This window comes from Cupressus sempervirens, chromosome 2 (assembly GCF_028749045.1).
Source record: "Cupressus sempervirens isolate cs-2001-9-10 chromosome 2, ASM2874904v1, whole genome shotgun sequence".
Lineage (NCBI taxonomy): Eukaryota > Viridiplantae > Streptophyta > Pinopsida > Cupressales > Cupressaceae > Cupressus > Cupressus sempervirens.
The window spans coordinates 525,602,358-525,623,669 of NC_143119.1; the positions used below are offsets into that span (position 1 = coordinate 525,602,358).

Here is a 21,312-nt window from a genome sequence, read left to right on the forward strand (position 1 = left end):
CAAGGGTGGGGAGTGGGAAGAAAAAGTCAATGAAGTTATAATGAAAACTGAAATGAAAAAGCGAAAGGTGAAACACAAAACATCAAGGAGGAGGTCCGTAAGAACAGTAAGCAGCTAGTGATAGCACAGTTGCATCTCTTTGTCGCCTAGTGCCTAGTACTCCCAAATAATGTAGGGGCCTATGCTCACCATTATAGAACGGGACATTTTTTATTTTTACCATTTGCCAAATTGTAGCAATAACAATTAACCAAGTACAACTCATAAAACAGGACGGTAATGGTGGTTTTGATCTGACAAGGCACTCAGGAAAAAAACTAGTGGGAGATGTCCCACCTATGGCAGTTTAAAGTAAAAAATTTAAAAAAAAAAAGCCCAAAAAGTAATCGCAAGGGAGGTTTGATGGAATTTTCTTTTTAACTGTAAAATTCTCTCGTCAGATGGCGGTGAGCAAGTATATGGATTGTTTTGTGTGTAGATGTTCGACAAAGTGTTGGAAATGGCAGAGCGACATGAATTCTGATGCCACCAACAAGTGGATCTGCGTTGCCTGCTGGTAAGGCTTGGAAACCTGTGAAGAAATCTGGGTTTCTGGATTTGTTTCATTTGTTTATTGATTGCTTGTGTTGGAACCTTGCAGCTTTTGAATGGTTGTAAGGGAGCAGGGCAGAGATATAAAATTTGTGCAGGACAGTTCAAGGAAGGAGATCCCAGATTGGAATTTGGGTGGGATCTATTTATAGCAGGCGGTGTGGTGGCTGGGCAGTATTCCAAGAAGATTTTATTTTATCTGCTGAGAGCTTTTGAATTCATGGACAAGTGGGAGTGGCAGCAGCAGCAGCAGCGGACGGATCATACTTTACACGAGGCGAAGCACATGAAAATGGGGCACTCGCACTCGCACTCGCACTCGCACCATCATGATTATCATCACCGTTCCAGGAATCCCTCTTTCTCTTCTGCTCTGCTTGATGCGATTTGCAAATCTACTGAAGATGAGCAGGGAGGGATTGATTGGAGCCCGCAGAACAATCACAAGCGCGCGGCGAGAGTCGACCGCGAGACGTTGGGGAAACAAGAGGAGGACGCCAAGATCCCGCGCCGGAGATCTGCGGAGATCGGCGCTATGGAGGCCGAGAAATGTTTGGCGGGTCACGAGATCGAGTCCCTGGGAGCGTCGATGGAAGACGGTGTGTCTGCGCAGCACAATAACAGCAGCGGCAACAAGCAGCGAGCATTTCAGCTGCTGTTTCAGTCCATATCGTCGGCGGCGTCGTGCTCTTCGGAGACGAGCGACAATGCTTCAAATTGGCCGTATTCATCCTCAGATGCAGAGTCGCTGTACAGGCCAACGGGTAAATACAGCGCCAAAACGGCAAGGCATTCGGAGAAGGGGCGGAAATGGGCTTCCTGTATGGCCCGTGGTCGAGAATGGTCTGAGGATTTGTCTTCAAAGAATGGGGGTTTTCGCGGCGAGACTACTTTGGTTCCTCAATCCAAGTCCAAATCCAAGTCTCGCAAGGATTCTAAGCACCCAAAGCAGCCAATCTCCCCTGGAAGTAAGCTCGCAAGCTTTCTGAATTCTCTGTTCATGGCGGGAGGTACTAAGAAGGCAAAGCTTTCTTCATCTTCTTCCGTGAGCGATGCCAATTCATATTATTCTTCTCAGAGGAAGCCCGCTTCTTCTGTTTGCTCTTCGTCTTCTTCGGTTCACAGGTCGTGTCTGAGCAAAAGCTCCAGGGGGAAGTCCAGTAATGGCGTGAGAAGATCTGTGACATTCTACCCAACAAATACGGTTGTGGATGAATGTTCTCGCCCTTGTGCTGGGCACACTGAAAATCCCATTCCTCGCCCAAATCCAGCCAGTCCTGGAGATGCATATAAGAAATTGAAGCTTCATCTTCTTGACAAGGGCAGCCAGACATCCACAGCCAAGGGCATAATTGCCAAGTATCACAAAGCAAACAGCATATTGGAAGCCGTGGCGAGGGAGCTTGACAACCAGGAGGAAGAAGAAGATGATTATGATGATGACGATGCCAGTTGCTCAAGTTCCGATCTCTTTGAGTTGGAGAATTTGGCGGCGGCCGACATGAACATGTTTCACAAGGAGCTTCCTGTTTATGAAACCACCCACTTGGAGACCAATAAAGCTATTGCTAAGGGATTAATTGTCTAACAGCAATGGTAATTTTGTTCCAATGCCTACTTGCAATATATTAAATTAGAATTCCTGGCTGTAAAATGCAAAGCATGTGTCATGATTAGTGGCACAATCGGCAATGCAATTAGCCTGACTTGTTTGATTCGGATGCCAGGAAATTCTCTAGCTTCAGTCTTCGCATCTTCCAGTGGCTGCTTTCTCAAACGAAATGAATTTTATAAAAGGAAATGATATCAGCCAAGTGAGATCTTAATTATCTAGACACATTCTCAGATATAATAGTTTACAGAGCTGCCTAAATGTTTAGCTGGGCTAGCGCTCCTCACTATTAGGTAATGCCACACGTCTTTGCTGTTTTATCTTATGGAGTTTGTATACTGGTGTACTAAATGCTGCCCAATCATTTATACAACATTCAATTCTCCATCACATTTGTTGTCTCCATCAAACCACAATCAAATATTACACAATTTCTTGAATGACAGGGAAATATGGCTATCGAATTTGCATTTTTCAATTAGAAGTGGCAATTGTAATGTTTACAGCTTCCTACATGAATTTTTTTGAGGGGATGACAGTTCTAATTTTAGCAGCAATTTCTGGGGGCCCTTTTACAAAAATATGGCGTTTGAAATCATCTCATTCATTGTCTAATTATATGAAACCGTGATCAATTAATGGCTGAATGTTTCAATCTGTAATGTCTCGAGTCCAGAGAATTTTAGAGATTTCTCGTGTATAATTGAATTCCCAGAAGCCCAGTTGTAATGGAAATGCCATTGAGAAAATGATGTCGTTGAGCTACTGTAATATCAACGAAAGACAAAATTTCTACAGTTCATAGTTTGAATATTTTGAATAAGACTATTTAAATTTGTTCTTTATCATTTTTGAGCCACATTTTGTGATTCATCATCTTCACAATGTAATTGTAAATGCGTGACAGAATTATTTTAATAGGTATATTGTACAAATATCTCTCTGTTGCAGACAGTGCTGGATAGACATTAATCTGACTTCGGTGTGAAAATGTTTTCCATGTGAACACTGTTAATCAAGAACATGACGAAGTACTCACAATAATTTGCACCACCGACAAACAAATTGTTGTGCACGGGACGGAGTAATTCCTCCCCAATTTCTCTGGAATCTATTCACAGTCCCAAAACCAGATCATTAACAATAAAGAAGGGTAAACTCACCCATCTAAATCTGAAATTCTTTTACCATGACCAGCTGAATTGGCCGGTTTCAATGATTCCATACTCAAATTGAATGCCACCAGCAACAACCGTGAGGTACACACTTTGTTCGGATGAGCCGGTGGGCCTTAAGAACCCCACAAAAGCCCTTTCTACTCCTTCCAATGTTGAAAACAAACAAAACAAAAAACATCCGTATTTCCCAACTTTGAATGCTTTTAATAGAGAGAAGATATTTCCAGAATGTGAACGTGAAGGTGAGAGAGAGTAATGAGAGATGCACGCGCGCGCAGAGGGGCAGGAGAGGCCCACAGTAGAGAAAAGAGAAGAGTAAAACTGTAAATTGTGCAGCCTCTGCAATTAAATATGTCGGTTGGCGGTTCCTCACGTACAAGATGCATAATGAGGCGCAAATAAAATATAAAATACTCCCACCTCCTGGCTGGAGCTGGAGCTGGACATGACGGAGCTACTTCAAGCGCATTTTTGTACGTAAATTTACCTGATTTGAAAACGCCCATCATCCATCATCTATCATCCACTTTCCACGATCGTGGCTTTCGCACGCACTCGTGCAGTGCAAAAGTTGGTTTCACAATCACAGCCCGGAAATAAAAAATATATATATGTGGAAAGAGGAGGAATTAGAAGACGTATGCTGTAGAGGCAGAGGCAGATCATGTGTTGAAAAAAGACGTGTAGAGGGTCAAGGGGGCATTCCATCAAAACTCATTATGTCAGCTTCACGGCAGGACCACATCAATCGACGACATTCTTTATTTTACTTGCGCGGTCCCTCAGAGCGTGTGGAGGCTCAGATCACTCCAAAAAACTAGCACTGCACTCGCATCTTTCTTCCAAGGACCACTCCCATCTTTCAACTTTGCTGTCATTGTACCTAATTATTATTATAATTATTATTCAGTGCAACAAATCCTTAACAAAATTGCTATAAATATTCTCTCCTCTTTTTTTGCCTTTATTGGGGTAAGGGTATAAGTAGTAGTTATAGTTGATTCTCTGTATTTTATGTTTTCAAATGATATAGTAGTAGGTTTACACCATTTTTATATATAATTTAAATGCTTAAAGCTATCAGTTTGGATCTTTCATAGTTATAAACATGATAAAAAGTGGATATCTTGAATTGAAGTCTTATACATATTTCTTATCCTGTCCATATTTTTGCATAAATGTTTCTAATAATCATGCATTGTTTCTATTAACATAAGCAACATAACAAGGGTGTCAAACCTTACAAAATGTCAATCATTCGGTTGTACATCTGGTTGAACCAATACAAAAGACTTAAAACATATAAAGAATTACAATAGGAAATAAACTATGAGGTTGACAAACAGAGGAATACTGGAAGACAAAACAAACATTCCTAATTCCTTAGCTTGTCAAGAATGTGGAAGTATAGGGAATTAGTAACTCCCTATGTGCTCCAACTCGATTTTTTGGAGATCTTCATGTAGAAAACAAAATGTTGTAGCCCATAACCTTGCTCCTGAAAATAGTGAAATTCTTCATCCCCCTATCCATTTCAAGGAAACGGTCCATCAAATAGTTCACATTACCCATGAAAACTAAAAAATGACCCATTAGATACTCCATTTTTCCTTCTAGGAATTCTACTCTCTCCCTTATGTATGTGTAGCTAGAACAAGAGTTACACTTTGAGGAAATTTCTTCCTTTTCATTGACCGAAACACCGTCAAAACTATTAAGTACTGAGGAGTCAAGGTTGTATGTATTGATCTCTTGCACTATATTATTTGCCCAACTGAATTGTATCTGCTACACATTGATAACCTATAAATCCACTATCAGTACCAATAAAGTTGCACAATTGATCTAACTATCCAATTGATAAGTAAGAGAGTTTCCAAAGAAAGTAAAAGTGTGATATTGCTATCAAGATTTAACAATGTAGTTTTTGAGTCAAACTTGACTCCTTGACTCATGTTTCATGAATAGTGGTTCACAAGAACCCAACATGAGCATGCTTAACCACAAAGGTTTCATCAAGGTTAAAACTATTTTATTTGCAAATGTAGTTAAGTGCACTTGAGGTAGAGTAGTACTATGATGGGAGACCTCCAAGGAAGTCTCAATGCTTCACCTCTGTGAGCATCACCTCGATGCAATGAGTGTTACTTATGTTCCATGCATTTAAATGAGAGATGGGTTCTTGTGAACCATGTAAGAGGGGCAATGAGTTTCACTAAAAAACTAAATAGTTGAATCCTGATAGTAATATTACATATTGATCCAATACTTATGCACCCATGCTTCAATAATTGTGTGTTATTGGTACCAATGAAGTTGCTCAATTGATCTAATTACTAACTTCTTGGGGGTATAGCAATAGGTCATTATTGGCTCACTGCATTTTTAAGTGAACTTTCCAATTGATGACATCTGATGAGCAATAATTGGATCATAAGTCATAGTGGGAGACAAACCACATGATTAAATTGTGATATTGCTATAAAAGAAAGTTCATATTAAAAAGTTTCTTATCCATTTATCTAGTTTACTAGAAGTTATAAGCAATACACTATAATTTAAAAGAAGGTTGTTACCCATTTTGTAATAAACAAAAAAATAAAAAATAATACATTTCCCAACCTCATGAAAATGGGTGAGAACTATAACACAAATGAAAAACAAAATAAAATGTCTTTATAACTAAACTTTCATATTTTAAACTTTATTATAATTTTCAAATTGTTTTAAAAAAAATATTTTGTTTGTTAATGAAATATTATATATATATATATATATATATATATATATATATATATATATATATATATATATATATATATATATATATATATATATATATATATATATATATATATATATATATATATATATATATATATATATATATATATATATATATATATATATATATATATATATATATATATATATATATATATATATAACACAAAACATTCAGTTGGAAGTTACTGTTAACCAAAACTGCCTCCTACCAAAAAATTGAATTTTAATGTCGAAGCCCACCTAATGGTCGCTTTCCATATTTAAATATTCAAATGCCATGGGAATACAAGATAAATAAATGAAATAAAATTTATTATATTTCCTATTTTCCTAAGTTTACTTTTCAGCTCTTGGAACTTTTTAGACTATTAGATCTTGCATAGATCCATGGGGGAGCTTTCCCACATTATGAAATTTCTTGAACTTTAGGCAATGCAGGCAAGCACCTCGTTGCCATGTGGCATGTGGGTCCATTTTCTCTTTGTGGGCCATAGAAAAGGGAAAGATATCAGTTGAGTTGGCATTTTGATTAGTCGTTGCTTTCTCGCATTTTGTGTTTTGTCAAAATTTCTGACAATGAGGGAAAGTGACTTTCTGCCATGTGGATTCATGGGTCCAACTTCTTCAGTGGACCGCTGCAAAAAAGGTGTACGAGCTATCAGAGCACGTTGGCATACAGAGGTAGTTTGGTGTTATGTTATTGGTCGAAGGTATTGACATGTATAGTTTGTTGGTTGCATGTTTCTGGGCTGTCCGATCTTCGATGGATCAATGATATGCACTTCCTTGCTTCCTGAAGATGCGATATATTTAAACATAGGGGGGAAGTGACAATGCAATGCATGGCATGTAGGACCTATTTCTAGTGTGGGCTACCAGGGTTGAAAAGGCAGTGCTAGACAGTCCGAATAAGTGCTGAGGTGGAGTTTTGTTCCAATTGCTTCATTTTGATTCACTGAGGGTTGACTTGTTTGAGTTGGATGTTGGGTATCTAGTGGGCTCGAAAGTTTTAAAAGAAAATGTCATGATAATTGGGAGCTTCCACAATTGTTGATCTTGTGGGGATCGATGATCAATGGTTTCTGGCATTTTGAAGCTGTGAGGATTTTAGACAATGCAGGAATGTGCGTAATTGCCATGTGTCTTCGTGGACCTAGTTTGAAAGAAAGGCAGTCACAATTAAGGCTGACAATTATGTGACATTACAGTTAAATTGGAAAGTTGGCACAATTAGTAAATTATGCGGTCAAATGTGTAAGGACCTTGCGAGGTGGAAAAAAGAAATAGAACTATTGGCCCACGTGGGTCATCTTGGTTGTAGGGTTTTGACCTCGCTGATTTGTAAAGCCAAAAATGAGAAAGATAGGGTTTCTTACATGATTCGATCTTCATGATCGATTCCAACAACTCTTGAATGAATGCCATGCCTAGTAAATGAAGGAAACACTCCGCCACCTTTGGTTTTATCCATCTACTTGGTCAGAATGATTTAATGACATCGTTCTATCTTCTTAGGGCTCTATTTTTGGCAAAATATTGGATTTCTTTGCATCTGAATCCATGCCAAGATAAGATTTTCTCCATATTTATATGATTGTTCTCTGTAGTCTTAAATGGTAGCGGTTGAGTTTGGTTTAAGATAGAAAATATCTCAGCTATGCCTGAGCTATAAAGGCAGTTTTTGTAAATTTTGTTAGGGTCTACTCTTATCTATTTTCTTGATATTGCTCTGCAAGTTCACTATAAATTCCCCTTGCCTTTGAACCTATATGACATTTTACCTTATCTCCTCCAGACATTAATTTTTTGTGTAAGACCTATTTGCCTCTAGATATCTGCAATCTTGCATGGCTATATCTCTTTTGGCCTATGAATGATATATAAGTGAATCTTCATCTTCCTTGTGTCATTTGTTTGGGTTTTTTGATTTGCATGTGATTGTTACATTAAAAAAAGTCTGGATGTGTATATCTTTGATGTCATCATAGTTCAAATTTGAAACATTCTATTTTGGTGCATCACCTTGTTGATCTCAGATTGGTTTTGACAATTGAGTGTCAAACCACTTAAGTCATTTACTAAGTTTATGTTGAACTAGTAATGCATCCTAAGTATGATATGTAAATACAAGTATGTGCCAAGTTGCAATGAGTGCCAAGTCACTCATGTGCCGAGTCACTCAAGTGCTGAGTAGACAATACATGCCGAGTGATTCAAGTGTCGAGCAAACAATAGATGTCGAGTAGTTTAGGTGTTGAGTCAAAAATAGAATTACAGTATGTGTCGAGCATCAGTAACTTCAAGTATTGAGCAACACAAATTGGACATATTTGTTTGTGATTGCACAAACAATTATGTAAACCATTTTTCAACCGACCTAAGGATAGAATAAGATCTTTTGAAGATAAGGATGAATTTGTATGCAGATTCCCTATGCAATTTCATGCATGCAATTAGAAAAGGGAAGGATTAAGCGGCAAAAAGGATGAATCTCAGTCGTAGATTCATACCTAACCCTAAGTCTTCTAGTCTTCTTAAGAAGGACGAAACCCAAAACTTCATAGCGAGCATGTAAGGAATTAAAGGAGGAGAATAGTGAAGTTTGCATGTGAAAAATAGAGCATTCATGGAGACTTAGAAGTTGTAGAGAGCGAATTGCAAAATAAGTTTGAGAAGAACAAGGATAGAGGATACAACATTGACATATCAGATTAGAGAGGATCAAGAAGAATATTGTACAAATTTGATCTTTAATCAAGCTACCAGAGCTAATCACAAGTTCTATGCTGAAACATCATAATGGGTGATTTTAGTTAAATTTCCTAGGCAAAGTAGTCCTAAAAAACTATTGTAAATCCTTTAACAGGGCGACATTCCAAGTGGATGTTCTAAAGTCCATTAGCCAGGCACATTTCTAATAGGGTTTTGAAATTCTCTAACAAGATGAGACTTAATAGTTATTGTAAGCCTTTAGCAGGGCAAGCCTTTCAAAGGGTAGATCATGTCTCATAGTCAAACCATTGTAACCTTAATTGGCTACACTTTATTGCTGTAGTAGTGAAGAAATGTGGGTGTCATCCCCACCCCAATTATACCTTCTCATTTGGAGGGTTTCTAGGTAATCATATCAAAAGTGTGTGTGTGTGTGTGTGTGTGTGTTTACATGTTTGGATGCAAATTTGAACTCAATTGGGAAGGACCTTACATAGTTACTACAACATTTGGGTCTGGGGTATATCAACTTATGACTCTAGAGGGTGAACCACTACCCATGTCCATCAACATCATGCATCTCCACAAGTACTATACTTGATTCTTTCTAAAAGTCTGAAAAAACTATCAAAAAATGGCAAAAAGTCCTTAAAAAAATCAAAGTCATGAAAAAAGAAAAGAAAAAATCAAAAAAGTCATGAAAAAATGGATTCCTTGATGAAAACCTAGCAAACATGCATCTTAGCATGAAAATTTGAGTCAAGAGAAAAATTTCGTCCAAAAGTGAAAACTTGGGAAACAGGCGCTTTGGGCAAGTACCATGGTGAAGTCTTGGCAAACTAGTGCCATGTGTAATCGGTTATTTCTCCTTCGTCTATCAGGATTCCATTTGGTATTTACCCCTTTCGTCATTCCCTGATCATATCCTTCATATTGCAAGACATCTCTAGTCCCTTATCATGGCCCACAAATTTGTTAATGTCCACTGTTATCTTACCTAAGTGTCACTAGTCTATACATACTCTATCTTTGGCTTTTGTACATAGTCTGCATCTTGTCTAAGGGCATATTACCTACATAGTGCATGAATGTGAACTTGAACTGGGGACATATCCCTAAGTAATTTTTATCCATTGGACTTATCACATAATAGATTAGAGCTAACACTTGTATATGCTTTTACGATCCTAAAAAAGCCTAAAAAATTCAAATATGATCATGAACAAAATCTTAAAAATTCAAATATGATCCTAAACAAATCACTAATAATAATAAAATGATCGTGAAAAAATCACCAAAAATCGTTAAATGTCCTGAACAAATTCATAAAAATCATAAAATGTCTTAAAAAATTCATAAAAATTATAAAATATCTTGAGGAATCCTGAAAAAATCTATAAAAATCATAAAATGTCCTAGAAAAACCACTAAACATCATAAAAATGTCTTGAAGTAAACCCAAAAAAAACATAATATGTCTTGAAGAAATGATTAACACAAAAACATCAAATATCCTCAAAAATTCTAAAAATTAGAAAACCCACCAAAAATTTGTAATAAACCTTGTAAATAGTCATTGTGGATTATAAGCTTTTTTGCATAAATACTCACACTTTTGTAGATTGAAACTCAAAGCATTGCACTTCAATGACAATCACAGTATCTGAGCATTGTGAACCAAAAATCAATTAGAATCCACAAATAGAGCTACACATGATCAACTTGTCAAAAATTATTTGAAGACCTAAAATAGTAAAATGCAAGTAATAATGGACAAGAATAGCTATTGGCTCATGTTGTTTAGTGAGTGATTTATTTTTGCTTTGTTTTTCTTCGATCATGTTCCTATGCCACTTGATGATATAAATTGATCTATGAGAGTGGTTGGGGTGGTTAATAGTCATCCTTTTCTTTTCTATCTATTAAAGAAATGTACCTTTGAGAGTCTGGGGCATGTATATATGCCTTAGGAAGGAAAAGCCATTTTCTATCCACATCATGCTTGTTTAACAAAAGCTTTGCACTAATGCTCTAGTCCTTTATGCCATGATGTGTTGCATTCCATTTGCCATATCTAAACAAAGCTCCAATAACATCTAGTGCACTTTGTGAAAGAAAAATTCCTCACCTCATACTCACTATTCCTCATCTCATCTCCTCTATCTTCTACATCTCCTCCATCCACTACCATGGTCTTGTACTCCGATACACTAAAAGAATTATCATCCTATATTCTTGCATCTATCAAAAGTCTAGAAGAAACCCAAAGCAATACATGTATATAGGCATAAAAATGGCATTACTATCATTTTACATTTCATTTTCATTCATTCCATATCATTTCACATCTCATTAGACATTTTTTCATGAGAAAAGCATGTGGCAAAAATAAAGATGTCATTTCCTAAGCATAACATGTGATAAATCAATGCGTGATGTCATCATATCAAAGTCCACATAGAAAAGCATAAATGCATCCATATAAAGAATATGCAACAAATGCATAATCCATATCATATAGTCATAAGTACATCTCATAAATATCTTAATAAAATATCATATTACATGACCATGGTTTACATCAATACTAATGGTCCATAGGTGTGAACCATAAACGAGCATAACTAAAAAAAGAAAAACAAAGAAGTCCTTCTGTACATGAGCATTTCTATGTCACCATGTGTTGTTCCTAGCCTCATGGCCTCTTTGGCCTTGAGGATGATCCCTCTACTGTTTGTGATGGCCTCACCAGTCCCATCACCCGAATACTGCTTTATCTCCTCTATGTCCATTGTGAGTGAGATCTCGATGCAAAAAAGCTCTCTACCCTCTGCTTTAGTGGCACTACCATCTCATACTAATCCCTCTAGTACTATGTCTCCATATGTGCCCTGATCATCATCATAGCCATCTCTCAGAAGTTCAGATCTCTGATGTTTTTTATGAACTTCCATAACTCCTATACTGCCCTCTCTATCCTGCATATTGCAACATCCCTCCCTGCCATAGCTCGATCCCTCCCTACCATAACCTGATCCCTCTCTGCTATCACTTCATTTCTCCTTGCTATCACTACATCTCTCTCTACTACAACCTAGTCTAACTGACTTTTGAGCCCTCAGACCACCTCCATAAGCTCTAACTGGCTAGGCCCTACCTATAATGGTGCTAGCATCCCCCTGGTATAATCCACTAGATCCCCCTCGACGTCCATTACTACTACATCCACACCTATGTCATCCTCATCACCTCTCTCATCTCCATCACTCCCACCCTCCTTATAATCATCCCCATCCTCTCCTTCATCATCATCCCCATCCCCATCCCCACTCCCACTATCCCCACCCTCCTCATCACCATCTCCCTCATCCTCATCCCCCTCATCCTCTCCCTCATCATCCTCATCATCATCCTCCACATCAACATCCTCATCATCATCTCTCACATCATCCTCCCCTACATTAGCACCATCCATCCTCCCCATCATTGTCCTCATCCACTTGCTCCTCATCATCCTCCTCACCTTGCTCTGCCTATGATCTCACTTGTGGTAGCGTTACTGCTGGATCTGTCAATGGCTTTTGATGATGTTGCACATACCATCTATCATATGTTGTTATTGTGCTTGCATCCACCATATCTAATTTTTCTCCCCATACCCTTGGTTTTAGATTCTCCAATTGTGTGTAAGACACCTATATCTTAATAGGTGCTTCCCACTCTAAGATCTTTGCTCTAGACTATGCAAATAATGATAGACCTATCGGTAGCTCCTATGTCTGCCCAAAGTATCTATGTACCTACTTAGGTAGGTACATCTCTATCACTATGTGACCAATCACTATGTGCCCTATTAGATAGTGCTCTTGTCTGTAGTATGGTAGATGGATCTCATCACATCCCACCTAGGGAAATATCTATAGGGTCTTTAGATAAATTGTGTCATAGTATCCAACTAATGCCTTAATAACCAAGTGTACCCTAGTGGTCCTCATGCCAATATGCTTCTATAACTTTATGAATATGAAATATCTTCCACTAGCTCCCTCTCTACGAGTGGTTTAAATACTACAATGTTCTCATGTGCCCAAATTTGTAATAGTGTATCCTCGGTACTAAATATCAACCTGCCTCTATATGCTACCTGATGTAGATAGTAGTACAACATCCCCAACATGTACGGTCCCCAATAAAACATGGTCCTGTCCATGACCTTCCTCTCAAGTACTCTACCCCGTCTAACAGGAAACCCATGCCCATGCCTATTAGGTATCAGTAGTCCACCAACAACCTAGCATATCACACCTATCAATCACTCATGGTGTGCTACCAGTAGCTCCCATCTGATCTCATAATCCTAGATCCCTAGCTTTGCATCTCCACATCCGAATAACTGGTGTAGCACCACTCACCTAATAGATGGGTCATATACATCTAAGTCTCCACAAATCAAAATCTTGAGGATACTCCATACATCCTCCAAGGTCATAGTGGCCTCTCCCATTGATAAATGGAAGGAACTAGTCTTTGAATGCCATCTCTTCATCAGTGTTGTTAGTAGGGCTCTGTTCCCCTGCACCTCAAGCATGAATGTGATATGATACAACCCAAATCCAACCAAGATCTCATTCTCACTAGCAATCATCTGATGATGCAACATTAAGCTCTGAGGCCTGTGTCCCCTCATCCACAATAAGATTAGATCCTCCTGCGTAACCATGTAGCCTATGTCAACCTTATGTGGCTTTGTACCCAAGTTTAACCTGTATTTGACCCAAGTTTAACTTAGTTTGACCTCATTTTGACTTTTTTCTAAACATGTTTGACTAAGTTGACCTATGTTTTGAACTCTTTCTAGGGTTTTGAACATTACTACCAAATTTTGGTTCATTTTGAGTTCATTTGCATTATTCTGACCCTCTGCCTATCCATCGACCAACTATTTCTTCCATTTGAGCTAGGTTTGACTTTTTTAACCATGTTGGCTTAAGTTGGCATATGTTTTCAACTCTTCCTATGGTTTTGAATATGTGTTCCAAGTTTTAGGTCATTCTAAGTGCATTTGCACCCTTTTGGGCCCTTTGCACTGCTCTCTGTTAGCATCTTACTAGGTTTGACCTATATCTTCCCTAGGTTTGACTAATTCTAACCACTTTTTTCATGTTTAACTAAGTTCTACCCCTTTCCTATCACCATCCTAGGGTTTTTCTAGTGTGTCTCTAGTTTCAGGTCAATCTGAGCTCATCTTGACCCTTTTTGGATCCCTAGAGCATCCTAGGGCATAGTTGGGGTCCCCAACTATGCCCATGACCAAATGTGCTCAATGTGCACTTGGTGATGCCAAGTACACACATTATGTAGTTGGATGCATTTTAGGTAGAGTTGGGGCATTTTGATGCCTTAAACTGGCCTCGGGACCTCGTTTGACCCATGATTCACTTGTAAATGCCTAAAAAGCATAGCAAAGCATAAAGTACACAAAGAAAACTTATATGCACTCATTGGATGTCTTGCATCTTCTTATCATCAGTAGGTACACACTCATTCACCATGGTGTTGCTCCCTAGGTAACTAGACCATTCTGCTTGCTCTAGAGCTCTTTTCTACCTAATGTGTGGGTGAAAATGACTTTCAAACCCTCTCCAAGCCCTTTTATAATTTGTTTATGGCTAGATGGATGTGTAAGATGCATTTTCTATGTTGGTCATGAGACCTTTTTCGACTTGAGAGCCCATAACATTCATATTTGGGCTCCAATTTGTGATTCATCAATTGCTATGGCTTTGTCTTCTCATTGTCAAAGAAATCAACCCATCAAATGTCCATGTTGGTCAATTTCTCAAGGGGGCACCAATATATACCACCATTATTGGGGCATGCTTTTATGACTTCTTTTTGTATTCTTTGACACAACACTCTAAATCACATTGCATTGAAGAGGGGCAAAATGTAGATGCTAAAAAATGGTTTGCATCTATGATTTCATCACTTTTTTGTACTAACTTGTCCCATTTCCTCATTTCTCTAATTCTGATCTTTTAGCCAACTTTATTATATCTCAACAATATTCTTCATCATTTGTACCCATTTCCACATCAAGTGTAGATCATTTCTAAATCATATCTGATCAACCTAAAAAACATTTCAACATCATCAAAATCATATCAAATCAACCCGAAATCATACCAAATCTACTAGAAATCACCTAGAATCACCCATAACCAACCTGAAACATGTCAAACATCCCAAATTAATCATCATCTATCCAATCCTAGGCATTGTTGTGGCTCTCAATTCATAAGAAACCTATCAATCTAACCTTAGTATTATCATGACTCTAAGTGCTTGGTCAAATAGTCATTCTTGTCATTTGATCATTAACATTGTCAAATCCCCTAGTGTCAGATCATGACATCATCAAACCATTTTAATAACATTGATAGGTTTTGTTGATGTTATTATGATCAACCATATCAATCAATCTCAATCCTATAGCATTTACAATATCAGTTGAATGTTATGTGTTCTTAATTCATGTCATGTGTCCTTGGCATGTTATCAATTTTAATAAATCAATAAATTTGACCATGGCTTTGGTCTATCCATCATCATCCCAGTCGATCTACATAATTGTTTCATTTTCATCAAAGGATATTTTTGCATTTATCTAATCAAATTGGCCAATCATCTACTAATTTTCTCTATAGGATTAAATGACACATACTTTAATCATATGTCTTTTCAATCATTTCCATCTCACATTGCTAATTATTCTTCCTAATTAACATCCCCAATTAATTAATCAATTCATCTTTTTGCAAACTATAGGAATTCACAATTTCCTAAGTTCCATTTTCCACTCATTAATTTCCATTTGTGCGGATATATGAACTTTTAATTCAAATATTCCACATAACATTGACATAATCTTGTTATCATCATGACACATGGGCATGACACATCATGGATTCTCCATCTATACTTGGCTAAGAATTGTCATAATTCATATATTCTTATTCCTTACACATATCTATATTTAACCATCATTGTCATAAATTCTTGGCTTTAAGTGGGTTTGAGGTGTCACATGACACACCATAGATCCTCTTCCATTTTCAGCCATGTTGAGTTTTATGCATCATACAATCCTACATTTGGCATCTTTATCGTACGTGTCATGGATTCTCAAAGGAATCTCTTGCCAAGTCGCATATCCAAGGTGACAAGTCCAATGTTCTCATCTTGCGTGTTGATTATAAATTGAGCATTCAATCCCTTGAGTTCTTCAAGTCCCTTGGTTTTTGGTTGATCAAGCTTAAAATTACTCTTCTTGTATTCTCATATCATTACCATATCATAGGCTTTTTTCTTTTCAATTGTGTGCATTATAGGAAATTGGAGCTACATAACATGGAGAAGAAAGAAGGACATGGGAGCTACAAATGAAAGAGAGAGTTTTAACTTTGTGTTCCTTTGTTTGTTTATTTGGCTTTCATGGTAGACTAGAGGGTGTCAATGTATGTTTATTTAGTTTGTGATTTTCTTATAGTACTATTAGATATTTTTCTGGTCCTACACCAGCAAGCTTGAAGCTTGTACATTATTCCAACTAACACTACACACCAAAAGAATATTTACAATATATACAAAGGTAGGAAGAGATCCTACCATAGGAACCAAAACTAAGAAGAGGTCACATGAATCTATTTATGAGCTGGGAGAAATTGGAGCCTTTCCACAATAGCAAGTCATGTCTCAATAGAGTAGCCCCAAACCATTGCCTACTAGTGAAATTTTCAATGCCGAACCTCAAGCTAAAGGTACATATAAATATGCCGACCAATCACTCCTTCCTAAACAACCATGAATCATTATAGAACTCCTCTTCCCTCAAGGATGGATCTCTATCATTCATTGGGTGAGATTCCATTTCAAACTAAAAAATAAAGTACAAAAACCTCACCAAGAAATGATGCACAATGTCTAAAAATGATGTCATTAAGATTCACCCTTTGCATATGGCTTTTAATATCACGATTGACTTGCAGGAAAAGAGATGCCTCATCCAACATATGGTCAATTCTCAAGTATATGTTCTCTTCATCTCTTTCAAGAATCAAACTATCATTAAGCTTGTAATGCATTTTGTCTTTTCTCTTTCCCAAAGTGACATCACATTTTCCAGCATTATTTCCATAATCTAAATCAACAAAAAACACACATAGAAGGATGAAAGGAAGAGTTATCAATGAGAACTTCATTTTCAACTTGATTTGGATTGATACCTGATCCATTCAGAGAGAAATCAACCAGTTTGAGTGATGATAGACATTTGGGTATAATTTCTTCTTCTTCCTTAAGAAGAGCATCCTTCAACACCCCAATTGATTCATCAATAGGTTGGAAGTCAGCTTCACACCTCTTTATCTCAAAAATAATTTCAACATGAGAAGCTTTATCCAAAAGTATTTTTACATCATCACAACCACAAATTTCATTTTCAGATTGACAAGTTTCTTTAATGGGCTAACCACTGATTTCACAATAAGACAGATCACTATCAACCTTCTCGTTGAAAAAAAAAATTCAAACTCCGGTAACATGTCATTGGATTTTTTTTCACAAATAGGAACCTTCACAACATGATGACTGTCTTCACTTTCAAATTTTAAGCTTTCTAAATCCAGAGAAAAAATGGATTTAGGAGCACCTTTACCGGTGTTTCCCTGAGTGCCATCATGATCAACAAAAATTGCATAGTTGTGAGAGATGAAGTAAGATGATGTTACTTGAGATTCTTCCTCTTCAACTGTCAACTCTTCTTTCTCTAGATATTGTCACTGCTACCAAGGTTTTCACTCTCAGCTTGAGTGTTCTTGTTTACCCATGTTTAGTTTTCTTGTGGCTATGTTGCAACCATTTAGATTTCTTTCTCACCCAAGATTGAGTAATTACATCAGATGAAATGTGTAGAGATAACTAGGGCTTCATCATCACCCACCTCAAAATATTTCTTTAATAGAAACACTTTCTCCTCAAGTTCCTATAGATCTTTCAACTTGTGGAATCTATATCAAAAACTATCCCACAACAAGATAGATTTGTGGTCATCTTCAATGCTCAAATTTGTTCTCATGACATTGGAGATACTTCTTTTGTAGCAATCCAAGAACTTGTGCAACACCTTGTCATTTGATTGGTAGATTTCCATAAATGAGGGAGTAGGCCTTGTCTTTTTCATGATCTTTCTCATTTGCATGATGAATCAATAGAGTCACCAAGACTATATATACAAATATAATATGAAAATTGAGAAAATGAATTTAGTAATGATCTTTGATTTTGCATCCATAGTAGAGTAGCCAAAAATCTATTAGTGAATAGATTATCTTCCAAAGAAATACATACAAATTAACTCTAAAATGCCCAAATAGGAAGACTCAATAAACATTAATAGTTGGGTCACTTTTCTATTGAAAAGTGTAAGTGCACTCTAAATTTATCCAAGTACAACTCCCCATGTAAGATTTATAATGAATTAACTAAGCTATAATTGATAATACTTTTAACCTAAAATTAATAAAGGCTTACAATCATCTATCCATAAACATGACATAGATGCATAAAGACTAACTGACTGAAAGGAAAATAAACTGTAAATGATGTAAAGTTCATTTACCCAAATGTTGCATTATAGAATGAAAATAGAGAGAAAGATGAATGGTCCTTTCCAAACACATGAATAACTAAAGCTCAAAGTCCAAAATATAATTCTCACAGTAATCATATGTACCAAACTACATTTAGAGATAACCAAGATAATGAAAAGATCAAAATTGATCAGGACTCTAATACAAAAAATCAAAGTTTTGATGTACTAAAATACTCCTCTAAAAACAACAAAACAAATAGACTTTATTGTTTGATACACACAAAAACCACTATTTGGAAAAATGTCTCCCTTCTCTCCCTATATTCATAGTTTCTATTTTGTTGTTGCTCAAAGTCTCCCCAACCCCATCTAAGAAAAACTTGAACCCTTATTTCATCACTCTTCTACCATGAATAGTCATGAGCAACTACCCATTCAATTTTATAAATCAATCTTGAGATCATTTTTATTATACTCATCTATATTTTAATATTCTTGACCCTTCTCTTCCTTGTGATTTTTACTTTATTATATCGTTGCCTTTGAATTAAAATATTTAAATACAACTTTATAATAAAGAAAGACATTAGCTATGATTATCCACAACTTGGTAGTGCCAATGGAATGTGCTCTGTTCTTAATGAATCAATGAATATCATATCATCAATCTTTCTCTACTATCTTTTTTTAAGGAATGGTCTCATTATTCTTAGAGAATTGAGAATGAGAAAATTGTATGAGAACCATATAATAATATCTTTTTATTTTAGATATTCTTGTGAGTCTATATATCTTTTAATTCTCATTTTCCTCATAGTATTGTAATCTTTGCACTTTATTCATAGCATCATCATTTTAGAGCTTGATATTGCATTCCACTAGACTTTCTATTCTAGGGTATCAACTTTGGCACTACAACTGAGCTTATTGACTTATATGAAAAAATGTCAAGAACACTTTTGTTCTATAGCCATATGAGAGAATCAAGTGTATGTTCATGATCCACACACAAACTAAATTGCTAGGTAATCTCATATTCATCATAGATGTACCATACGTGTAAGATCCCATGTTTTGGACCTAACTCTATCTCCATTCGGGAAAAGGCTAATAAAGGAAAAGGCTAATAAAAGTCTAACTATTCATCGTTAATGACACAAAAATGGTAGTATTATTTATAATTTTATAATGAACTAAACTAATAAAATATGTAAAAATGGATGGATTTTAGGATTATAATTTTTAATAAGAATTGATATATTTTCCTAATTTTTACAGACAATTTTTTACTTGTTGAAACATGCTAAAAATTAGGGGTCTAGTTCCCACCACAAAATAATGTGGAAACAAAATTATTTCCCTTCGATCTTAGATTATGTTATAGATAACATATATAGCTAGAACAATCAAAAATAAAAATTGGCTTTAGACCTATATTTTATCTTTTATAATGATTCAAAATTAACTCATCTGAAATCAATAGTTTTCATCTCCCACCAAATTTTTTAAAACAAATCTTTTCTAACCAAAAGAAAAATTATACATTTTTGAAGAGGACTCTCTCCTCTAGAACATTGTGTGATTTTTAATTTTTTGGATATGATTTAATATTTTTTCCTTTCTCAAACTTAACATCTTCTCGAGTGTTAAAATATGTACTTGTAGAATTTTTTAATTACAATATACTATATCTAATTAAAAAGACTATAAACTCTATATGAGAATATTCTTGACTTTTAACTCTATAAAATAATATTTATATACATTATTTAAAAAAATCATAAAAAATAGTAAGTGTTATTGAAACTTTAGTTTTCTGAAATAATTTTATTTCTCTAGTAATTGGATATAAACTAGTATAAAACATACATTTAATAGACATTTCCAATTGGAAAAGTGTGAGACCATATATAACTTACCTAGCGTGGATTTGTCTAGATCATATGTTTGAATAACTTTTTTTTTTAGATAGAAATACTCAAATTTAGTCGTTTTGATAAGTTAGCTTGAAAGGTGATAGTTTTGTACTTTTACCCATTGCATTCCACTATACTTTCTATTCCAAGGTGTCAACTTCAACACTATAATTGAGCTCATTGTACTTATATGAGAAAATGTTGGGCATTTTTTTGCTATAGAAATATGAGAGAATTAGGTGTATGTTCATGATCCATACACATATTAAATTTATAGGTAATCTCATATTCATCATAGATGTACTATATGCATCAAGTCCTATATTTTGGACCTAACTCTATCTCTAGTCAGGTTCTTCATAGTCACCCTTCAATTTGAAGATCATAAATGATCATTACCATGGGGAAACAATTCTAATGCCCACCTATGACCTTTATGTTTCCACTATGTTTGAGAAGTACTTAGAGTTTATTGAAACCACTTTTCCAAGACCAATTGAAATGGATGATATCAAGTTGAATTTGAATAGGCAAGGCAATGCTTATCAACCACATCACCTTCTCTTGTCCAGTTTGAGGCTATGTGGATTGAGGCTCAGCCACTAATACCTCAATCCTCTGAAATACTAATTCATTTTATGGGCAACTTTGGAAACATTATCGTTGTAGTTGTTAATAATGAAAGTGCCACTAGATTTTGCATTTGGAATTGTAATAGATCTTTTTCATAGTTATTATGTCAAATAGTTTGCATTTGTCCTCTATGTTTTTACATTAACCCGATTCTTAGTTCTTCATTGTTGTCGCTATACATGCCCTCCACCATATTTGGTGTCTTCAATCATCTCGATAAGATAATATGGG

The 21,312-nt window shown here is 36.0% G+C and overlaps 1 protein-coding gene across 2 annotated transcripts; it reads left to right on the top strand.

Annotated features, from left to right (window-relative positions):
* Window positions 1-296: 296 nt before the first annotated feature.
* LOC149573266 (uncharacterized) lies at window positions 297-2,654 on the top strand. 2 transcript variants are annotated; one of them, XM_089814482.1, is made up of 3 exons: window positions 297-556; window positions 641-2,187; window positions 2,319-2,654. In XM_089814482.1, exon 2 carries the CDS (start codon window positions 812-814, stop codon window positions 2,177-2,179), a length of 1,368 nt encoding a protein of 455 aa, XP_089670608.1. In that variant the 5' UTR covers window positions 297-556; window positions 641-811; the 3' UTR covers window positions 2,180-2,187; window positions 2,319-2,654. The 2 variants fall into 2 exon arrangements, with proteins under 2 accessions (XP_089670608.1, XP_089670607.1); XM_089814481.1 differs by having other exon boundaries at window positions 641-2,654.
* The last annotated feature ends 18,658 nt before the right edge of the window (window positions 2,655-21,312 follow it).

Bases quoted from the DNA above. Each gene is read 5' to 3' on its own strand.
- LOC149573266 (XM_089814481.1), top strand. From the start codon at position 812: ATGGACAAGTGGGAGTGGCAGCAGCAGCAGCAGCGGACGGATCATACT.